The 10,309-nt window shown below is 35.6% G+C and overlaps 2 protein-coding genes across 3 annotated transcripts; one reads left to right on the forward strand and one right to left on the reverse strand.

Annotated features, from left to right (window-relative positions):
- The first annotated feature begins 743 nt into the window (after positions 1–743).
- LOC130934599 (eukaryotic peptide chain release factor subunit 1-3) lies at positions 744–4,373 on the forward strand. The gene is made up of 2 exons (XM_057864156.1): positions 744–954; positions 2,755–4,373. The coding sequence occupies exon 2, from the start codon at positions 2,776–2,778 to the stop codon at positions 4,087–4,089; it is 1,314 nt and encodes a 437-aa protein (XP_057720139.1). The 5' UTR covers positions 744–954; positions 2,755–2,775; the 3' UTR covers positions 4,090–4,373.
- Positions 4,374–4,820: 447 nt separating this feature from the next.
- Positions 4,821–10,309, reverse strand: LOC130936156 (pentatricopeptide repeat-containing protein At3g22470, mitochondrial-like). Of its 2 annotated transcripts, none has more exons than XM_057866168.1 (2): positions 7,971–10,309; positions 4,821–5,601 (listed from the first exon to the last, which is right to left on the reverse strand). In XM_057866168.1, exon 1 carries the CDS (start codon positions 10,272–10,274, stop codon positions 8,304–8,306), a length of 1,971 nt encoding a protein of 656 aa, XP_057722151.1. In that variant the 5' UTR covers positions 10,275–10,309; the 3' UTR covers positions 4,821–5,601; positions 7,971–8,303. The 2 variants fall into 2 exon arrangements, with proteins under 2 accessions (XP_057722151.1, XP_057722152.1); XM_057866169.1 differs by lacking the exon at positions 4,821–5,601 and adding an exon at positions 7,400–7,602.

A 10,309-nucleotide genomic window follows, 5' to 3' on the forward strand; every position in this document is an offset into this window, starting at 1 on the left:
CGAGAAGAAGAAGAACCAGAAGAAGAACGAAGAAAGGAAACAAATCTTTTAAATTTGGTAGTTATATAGCGCGTGTATTAAACGTAGGGTTGCAGCGCGTTTTAAGAGTTTATTGGTTAATGAACTTGTAAAGCATACAAGCCCTAATGGCTTGTATGCAGAGCTTTTCTGATATATATATATATATATATATATATATATATATATATATATATATATATATATATATATTAAGAGTCCTAAATTCTAACCCTTTTCTTTTCGTTGTGTCGTTATAGGATTAGAATTTAAGATTTTTAAAATTAAAAAAATATGTAATAAAAATATTTTAGTTATTTTCTATAATAAGATTATTGTAGTTATAAAAAAGAATATTAATTTTTAAATTGATTCAAAATTTGGTTTACTAATTTTTTTACTAAATCAATTTGTCTAATCTAATTTTAACATAAATAATATAATTTAATTAATTATATATATATATATATATATATATATATATATATATTAAATGTTAGTTAATAACAACATCTTAAAAAATAAAAAGACGTTTTAACTTTTAAACATCTTTATGAAAGTATCTCCCAAAATAAAAAGCCCCTCCGCTCCCTGTTTACATAATCGAAATCCATGTGCCATGAAAAGTGAAAACAAAAACAACAACAATAATAATAATAATAATAATAATAATAATAATAATAATAATAATAATAAATTAATAATAACCATTGGAATATTATTGGAAAATAAATTTTGACGACAAGGAGGAACATGGTGGGGTGGGTCCTGCAAACTATTTGTCAGAAAATCCAAATAAGAATGAAAAAAAAAATTTAAGCAGCAGCCTTGAAGTCGAAGAAGCACGTCACTAGAGCTAAGGGGGAAGCAAAAACCCTAGTCGCAGAGCCTCTCGTTTAAAATCCCTCTCGAACTCCTCCTAATTTCATCACACAGGTATCTACTTTTGTTGGATTCAATTATTCACTCCCTTTTCTACGTGCATCGACTTATTATGATTCGATCTGAGTTTATTTTCTCCTTTTTTTTTTTGGTTTTTTTTTATAGCTGATGCTTTTCTCTGCCAAATTAGATCCGATTAGTTTGTGAAAACAAGATTGGATCCAATTACAAGTTATAGCTGCTGTTACTTTCTGTTATTTCTGTATTTGTGTTATTTGAGTTGATTTGTTTCTGGGTATACTTCTTATTGTGGGATTTTTTTTTTCATTTCATTGATGTAAATTTTTCGCAGTTTGACTTGAATCTTCTGTGTTTTGACTACAACGTGTTTTTTCTTATTTGAGTGTTATATTCTTATTTTCCAAAAATCGTGTCTTAAAAGTAGGAAATTGAAAAAGGAAGGGCCCAAAAAAAGGCTCATTGATTAAGGATTTTATGGATCTTAAAACCTGTCGTAACTTAAAATAAGAAAGAAAAACTCACACACAGTGAAACAGCAACAGTGATACCTGTCATTTTTTTTTCTTGTGATAATTTGATCTGTTAGTACAACTACAATACCTATCTTCCAGAGTTCAGTATTTTTTGTAATTTTATCCGTTTTCTTTTTTTTTTTTAAAACAATTATTCTATCATATTAGCTTCCGGGAATTACGAGTATACTTTCTGATCGTTTATTAAGGGTTATGCTTGTGGACATACTATTGTTTCTGGTTCTTTTTGATATGGCTATGAAGTTTCTGGCTCTGCCATAGTGGTGTGGTCATGATATAAAGGCTTTTATGTACCTTTTACCTTAGAACTTAATCTTTTTGGGTGGAATGGTTCATGAACTGTCAACAAACTCTATAACCATGTGGTCTAGAGTTCTGTGTTGTCTTAATTCTTTTGAATACATAGCAATCTAGTATAAGTCAGGTCAACTTGTTCTTTGTCTACTCTTTGGACATAAGGTGCGTGGTTGAGTGGACGGGCATGTTAAAATATAAAATTGTTCGTAGCCACTATCTAATAGGTTAAGCTCTTAGGAGGGATGATTTGTGACTATAATAATAAAACGCAATGTAGCTATTTTCTGTTTAACATCAGCTTTGCACAGAAGTGCCAGCTATTTTCTTCTCTTCTGCTGCAGCTGTTGCCATATTACAGCAATTTTGTCACTTCGGCATCAGCTAATTCACGAAGCTGACATCACCTAGTAGTCCAGGCTTGATGGTGGTGGTTGTTGCCGCATTAAAGCAGTTTTCTATTTTTCTTTTGAAGAATTAAAAAAGAATGTGAATTAGGTTGATGCATCTTCAATGTAGTATCATATTATACTGATACCTTCGCATGAGTTGTGAAAATGAATTATGAAATAACCACACAGCAAAACCTAAGTGCTTGAAATAAATGTTGATTATTTTTAAATGCACCTGTACCCTTGACTTTTGTTGGTTCTTGTGTTTTGACAAGTGTTTTCTCTTTGCCTTTTTCTTTTTAATTTTTCTTAATGAGCAACTACAATTTTCCAAATGCTAATGTACTAACAACTTGTACTGAACTGCACATGGTTTTTTGCTTTGTCAATAAGCAGTTAGCAATTTTCTGATAATGGACTCTCTCTACATTCCTAAGCACCGCATTTGTGACATGTACAAAATATTGCTTTATATTTTTCTTGTTACTGTATCAATCATAAGGAAATATAGTAAAGTATTTGTGATTTTGATTTTGAAAGTGGTATTTTGTAATGATTAATTGGTAAGGATTTGCTAAGTTATTCTTTCATTTTCTTTTGTGTTGCATTTTTAGGATTCTTGTTAACCACCAACAATGTCTGATGGTCAAGAATCGGACAAGAACATTGAGATATGGAAGATCAAGAAATTGATTAAAGCTTTGGAAGCTGCAAGGGGCAATGGTACCAGCATGATTTCTCTAATCATGCCTCCACGTGATCAAATATCCCGTGTCACTAAGATGTTGGGAGATGAATTTGGAACTGCTTCAAATATTAAAAGTAGGGTGAACCGCCAGTCGGTGTTGGGAGCCATTACTTCTGCTCAACAGAGGTTAAAGCTTTACAATAAAGTTCCTCCAAATGGGTTGGTCCTTTACACCGGAACCATTGTCACTGAAGATGGCAAGGAAAAGAAGGTGACAATTGATTTTGAACCATTTAAGCCTATCAATGCATCACTGTACCTCTGTGATAACAAGTTTCACACTGAAGCTCTAAATGAACTTTTAGAATCTGATGACAAGTTTGGTTTTATTGTTATGGATGGAAATGGAACCCTTTTTGGGACTTTAAGTGGAAATACTCGGGAGGTGCTTCATAAATTTACTGTTGATCTGCCAAAGAAGCACGGTAGAGGAGGGCAGTCAGCTTTGCGTTTTGCCCGTCTTCGTATGGAAAAGAGGCACAATTATGTTAGGAAGACTGCAGAACTTGCCACTCAGTTCTTCATCAATCCTGCTACTAGTCAGCCTAATGTTTCCGGACTTATACTTGCCGGTTCAGCTGACTTCAAGACTGAGCTGAGTCAGTCTGATATGTTTGATCCTCGTCTGCAAGCAAAAATATTGAACGTGGTTGATGTTTCATATGGTGGGGAAAATGGCTTTAATCAAGCCATTGAGTTATCTGCGGAGATTTTGTCAAATGTGAAGTTCATTCAAGAGAAACGCCTGATAGGAAAATATTTTGAGGAGATCAGTCAAGATACCGGGAAATACGTCTTTGGGGTTGATGACACATTGAAGGCTCTGGAGATGGGGGCAGTTGAAACACTTATTGTATGGGAAAATTTGGACATTAATAGGTATGTCTTGAAAAATGCTACTAATGGTGAGATCATCATAAAGCACTTGAGCAAGGAACAAGAGACCGACCAAAGCAACTTCCGAGATGCAACCACCTCTGCAGAGTTGGAGGTCCAGGAGAAAATGCCCTTGCTCGAGTGGTTCGCCAACGAGTACAAACGATTTGGATGCTCACTTGAATTCGTGACCAACAAGTCACAAGAAGGATCGCAATTTTGCAGGGGGTTTGGTGGAATTGGGGGCATCCTTCGCTACCAGCTCGACATCAGATCGTTCGACGAGTTATCCGATAATGGAGAAGTGTATGAGGATTCTGATTAAGTGTCAGCTAGTGTCAAGCCTTTTCCCCTGGTTTTTGGATAATTTATTGAATCAATTTCGTCAATGTGACAAAAATTCCGTAAACATCTCATGGATTTTATGGTTCTAAACTTCTAATGCTTGGACCTTTTGTGTTGGATTCACCATACATGTACTGTACTTTTTTCTATTTAATATCTTACTAAACTTTTTGTTAGTGAATGGATCGTATATGCTTGTGACATCTCTACCAGATTGTGATGAATTTCTTGATTAAGAGAAGGTAAACAGGCATTCAGCTCAAATCAGACATTGAGTGATTTAATGTCTAGTTATATTTAGTTCATGTTTACATCAAGTGGAGAGCTACTACTCATGGTATGTTTAGGTTGATGTATTTTGTTTGTCTCCTTTGCTCCTTTTTGTAGAGTAGCATGTGATGATTGGTTTTCATGTGAAAATCAGTTACTCATTAAACCTTTTGTTTTTCGTTGTTTTTTTTTTATAAAGAAATACTAGTTGAAGATCGAATATGGCTTTGGTGCTTACCTATTATATCTAGCTTCCAACAAAATTTATTTTAATTATGATTTAGTACAATAATTTTTTGTTTGGGGTTTATTATAATGAACGTTTTTGGTTGAAAGTTTCCAATTAATTACCATCTATGTTATATGTTTCCATTCATTTGCTGAAAGACTTATATTTCAAACAATCGTGTTAGAAAACTAAAAATTTCATAAAGGAAAAAAGCCAACAATTTTAGTGAACCCACAAAAATTTAACTCATCTGTCCCACGTGCAAGAAACATCCCAAAATTAAATGAGATTATCCTCCCCTAAAAGCATGCACTTGTTTAAGATTGCATTCACCCAAAATTTCACATTTTTCTCCCTAATTTCTTTTCAAATCACAACCAAATCTTTCTTCTTTCACAATTGAAAATCAAACAAAACTCTAACCCCCGAAAAATTCAGAGAAACAAGCTTCACTTCACACCCAAATAGAACTACGAAACCCAGGCATGCAAAGCTCCGCCATGGCTCTATTACACCATGTGAGGCAGAGCTCTGGTATCCACAAATGAACCCAGGAGTACAGAGCGTTTACATGGCTTTGGTGGTAGTGAACAATGAACCACAGTCATCATTTATCAAACTAAACTTTGGTTCTTAAGTCTAGTTTTAGAACGCAATGCCACCTCAAATGTGCAATTACTGAGCTCAGGGAAGTTCTGTCGTCAAAATGTTTTATGCCCAATTCCATGCCAAGAAGTTAGCAATGAACCCTTCTCAGAGTAATTTATCAAACTTCAACTCAATCTTACAACCCGCCTGCAATGCCATTTTAGAGCTTTTGCCCATTCAGCAGGGCATTCTGATTATGTATACAATACATCAATAAAGAGAGCATCCATTTTGTTTAGCAGAAAACCGAACTATCAATCATCCCTACTCATCATCCTCCAGATCAAAATCCTCATTCCTCGATCATCACATCTGCATTTTCTCCGTACAAAATGCAGTTGTATACTACAAATGAAAGGAATCCAGTCAGCATATAACCAAAAAGACAGAAAGGAAAAAACAAAAGAAGTTATTTTTAAACAAAAATGAACAAACTAAAAGGAGCCAAGGTGACCGAATTATTTCCTGTCAGAATAGCAGCCACAACTCAAAACAATTAGAACAACATCACCAACTACATAGACCTTTCCAAGGTACTGAAATCCCACTTCTTAATTCAAGGACCTTTATGAATTCCAAAACAAGGCTAATTGTATAAGCAAGCTAGCACCAGTTCCAATTCCCTATGAGAAAATTTGTCCTTTTCTGTTTCCCTTATAAAAAGTGTTATCAAGGGGATAAAACTACACAAGGGATAAGACATCCTCAATATTAAAGATAAGAGTAAAACAAATATACATCAAAATAGTAATGCGTTCCATTCACTTTGCATATCTGAGAGAATGTCCTCTAGAAAGATCTTGTAGTTGCCCCAAGAAGAAGCAAACAACTAACTCTATTTCACAAAGTTCGACCGTTAGATACTATCATTGAATACATGGGAGTGATACTCCATCCAAATATTCACTAACACAATACAATGATATGAACAGTGCAATGCCACATATCCCAACCAACAAAACACATCAACAGGAATTGTCCAATTTCTCCAACCAACACTAACAAAGGATACCAAATAGAGGATTCCATAAGAAATTGTCTCAATTTATTATAGATATTTTTTATTATAGCTTGCGAGCTTGATAGATATTATTAAGAAAAGTCAATCAACTACAGAAACAGAACAATTTTAAGAAAACACAACCAGTTGTGTTAGATCCAAATCTAAGAGAATACATAAAGCATAGCAGTAGATGCGCCACTTGAAACTGCAGCTCTAGCATAAAGTTCCCTAAAAGCAAGTTATATTCACCTAAGGTAATGTCAAATCCCAATTGATATCAGAATAAATTCAAATAATCTGTCATGACAATAACTAATGAAATTCAAATTCGTTATAAAAAATATACTCAAATTCAGCATAATAAATAAGGCAGATAAAAAAATAGATAAAAAAACCAAATTAAGGGGAACAAAAATGAATGAGAACATTTGGATCATACTTTGGATGCTTATCCACATAGAGATTTGTTGTCAAGATTCGGCCATAAACAGATTGGAAATAAATGCATGATTTCTCTTTGCGGAGATCAAATAACATCAGGTAAACAAGATCGAGAGAAATTAATGAAAACAGGAAGAGGGAGTCAAGTATAGTACAGTAGAAGAGCTTGATATATATATATTTTTTTATTTTGAATTTGAATTGACAATTCAGTAGTGCTTCCATCATATGGAAGTAAGTTCAAAATGAGTTTTGAATTAGAAAGAGTTACGCTGTTACTATTCTTTTGATGGCTTCAGATTTTATTAACTGACCATATCAGAAAGATTAAAGATTAAATCTTTTACCAAAAGCTATTAGAAGGGGGTGAATGTTTGAGGCTACTTAGGAACAGTTTTGGGAAGACTTGAAATAGAAAGGGAAGGATGTGGCACGAACTGAATTAGTTGAGTTAGGTAAAGAGAAAGCGCTGGCTAGGAGTTTGGGTGGGAAAAGTAGTTAGAAAGGAATATTAGGGGAGAATGATGTAAATAGGGAAGTTAAGAGTAGTTTCCCCTATGGCCCTATGACAGTCATTTTGCATCAGAACTGTATGAGACCGAGGCTCTCATTCCTCAAGACTAGAAATACCAATTGTACAATTAAGGTTCTTAGCGCATCGCCAAGGGTCCTCCTTTAATACAAATATATCCTCCCTGTCCGCTTGTATCCCTGGGCATCAGTTTTAATACAAATATATATAACTGACCCCACCTAGTGAGATAAGGTTTTATTATTGTTGTGTTTTTTTTTGGGGGGGGTTGAACAATGCAGCCTAAAACAACTACTATGGAGTCAAGATATATTTGTGTTCCAGTTACTTCTTCATAGCAAGTAGCCATCAAAAACCTCAGAAAAAGAACCTACATAAAAAGAAAAAGCGTATTGGTTCAACAATACAAGAATGCAGTACGACTATGGCAATGCTCCAGGTTCATTGCATCATTAAGTACGGTTATTTGGGTGTAAGTTAGACAGCAGAAGCACTAATCCAAGGGTATAAAGTAATATAATGGGAAAAAAGAGAGTATCAAAGTCATTTCAAGACTAGGGAGGTTAACCGATGACAGCAACAAAAACTCGAAATATAATCATCAAAACTCCAACAGTAGCCAGGCCATTGTGGTCCAATTTCTCTAACCCAAAATACGTCATGTTAAATATTCAAAATTTCAAACAAATTCAACATAAAAAAAAGGTACAATGGACATTAAAAACTAAAGAAACTGACCTCGTTTTTTCATCTCATAAGACCTTCAGCAATGGCTTCAATTAGTTACTCTATCGTTGTGGGTCTGTTTTTCAGAACAGTAAGAATAACTCTCAAAGGTTAAAACATTTGAGAAGCATCCATGTCTCCACCTTTTAAGCAAGGACAGTGCTTTATTCGACATCTCTTCGCAAAGTTCATAGATCATAATGGTATACTTTTGGCATCGGATACCCCACTATAAGCAAGGATGCTCAGAGAATCCTGTGTGATATTTTGCATTCAACCTATAGACACACCATGAATTGCGATAGCCATGTGCGCATATCAATACAAATACCTTTGGCCACAACATTATGAAATAAGGCGCTTGCTGTCCATGTTAAGATGCCATCTTTTGCAAAGTACATCTAGGTAAGTGATAAGACGTAAGCGTAGACCTTTGTCATGAATCACATTAACAAGCTGCCGTGCATTTGAGATTCTACCAACTTTACACAAGCCATCCACTAGGGAAATATAAGTTACAAAATCGGGAACTAAATTTTTTAGACGCATTTCTTCAAAGAGATGCATGGCTTCATCTATCCTTTCACTCTTGCAACATCCAGAAATCAAGATGGTATAACTACAAACATCAGGTTCCAAACCATTTTTAACCATTTTGTCAAATAATGAAATTGCCTGGTCAAGATTTTGGGTTTTGCATAAAGCATCTAACACGACACTGTAAGTTATTGTATCAGGGGGTGGACCTATATCATGCATCTCATCAAGAAACTTTAATGCACTCGAGATCCTCCCCAATTTACACATACCATCAATAAAAGAACTATAAGTTACAGTATGAGGAACCAAATTCTTTAGATGCATTTCTCTCAAGAGCGCCAAAGCTTCGTGTATCCTTTGCTCTTTGCAATAACTATTAATCAATATGGAATAACTCCAAACATCAGGGGCCAACCCATTTTTAGTCAGTTTGCTAAATAAGGCAACTGCCTTGTCAAGATGTTGGTTTTTGCATAAAGCATCTAAGAAGATACAATAAGTGACAATATCAGGGCTTAGGTCATTAGCACACATTGTATTAACAAGCTTCCAAGCATATGAGAATCTCCCAGATTTGCAAAGACAATCAATAAGACAATTATAAGTCACAAGATTGGGAAACAATTTCCTGCAAAACATTTCATCGAAGAGCTTCAAAGCTTCATCTAATCTTTCAAGCTTACAATATGCACTTATCAGGATATTATAAAGCCAAACATCAGGAGCAATACCCCATCGAAAAACCATGTCAAATAGTTCTCTTGCCTCATCTACTCTATCATTCAAACAATAACCATGTATCAAAGCAGTGAAACTAACAATGCTAGGTTCATGACCCAATTCAATCATTTTATCAAACATATAATGAGCTTCCACTAACATTCCTTTTTTACACAATGCATCAATCAAAATAGTGCATACATAAACATCCGGGACTACGCCGTTCAGAACCATTTCCTTAAGCCACCAAACTGCTTCATTCACTTGCCCCACAACACACAATTGGCAAACTAGAGGCCGGTAAGTGAACAAATTAGGACTAACACCCTTAACAATCATTTCAAGATACAAATGACGCGCCTCATTCACAAGCCCATCTTTACACAATCCATCAATAACAGTGCTATACATCACAACATTCGGCCTAACTGCTCGCCCCTCTATCCTCCTCAGCATCCAAACTGCCGCCCTGGTACGCCCAGCCTTGCACAACCCATCAATCAAAGTCCCATAACTGAACTCATCCAACCGAAACCCCATCCCAACAAGCTCATCATGAAACTCCAAAGCTCTCACAATCTCCCCACCCAAACACAACCCTTTAATCAAACTATTCAAGACCACAATATCAACGCCATAACCAAATTTCATAACCTTCCCGAAAACAGAGAAAGCAAGTGCGACCTCACCAACATGGCAGTAACAATTTATCAAAATGGTGAGAGTGACAAGACAGGGAGTGATACCTTTCAACCTCATTTCAGTGCATAGAGAAATGGCAGTGGGGTAACGCTTCATCTTCACAAAAGCGGCCAAGAGCTTGTTAAAATGGAAGACCGGCGGTGAAGGGCGCGCGTGGAGCATGCGGTTGAAAGAAGCAACCGCAGCGTCGTGTTCAAGATTGGATGAACGAGGAGAAGAAGAAGAATAATAGTGAGGGATAGACAGGAAGAGGAAGGTGGAGAGAGACACGGTGAGGAAGGTGCAGAACCTGGGGAAGCGGTTACAGTTACGGTTACAGTGGTAGGTGTTTGTTATGGTGTGAGGAAAGAGCATGTTTGTGAAAAAGAATGTAAGGAAAGCATAGAAGC

This window comes from Arachis stenosperma, chromosome 6 (assembly GCF_014773155.1).
Source record: "Arachis stenosperma cultivar V10309 chromosome 6, arast.V10309.gnm1.PFL2, whole genome shotgun sequence".
NCBI classification, from domain to species: Eukaryota; Viridiplantae; Streptophyta; class Magnoliopsida; order Fabales; family Fabaceae; genus Arachis; species Arachis stenosperma.

Coding starts and splice junctions, on each gene's coding strand:
- LOC130934599 (XM_057864156.1), top strand. CDS start 2,776: ATGTCTGATGGTCAAGAATCGGACAAGAACATTGAGATATGGAAGATC.
- LOC130936156 (XM_057866168.1), bottom strand. CDS start 10,274: ATGCTCTTTCCTCACACCATAACAAACACCTACCACTGTAACCGTAAC.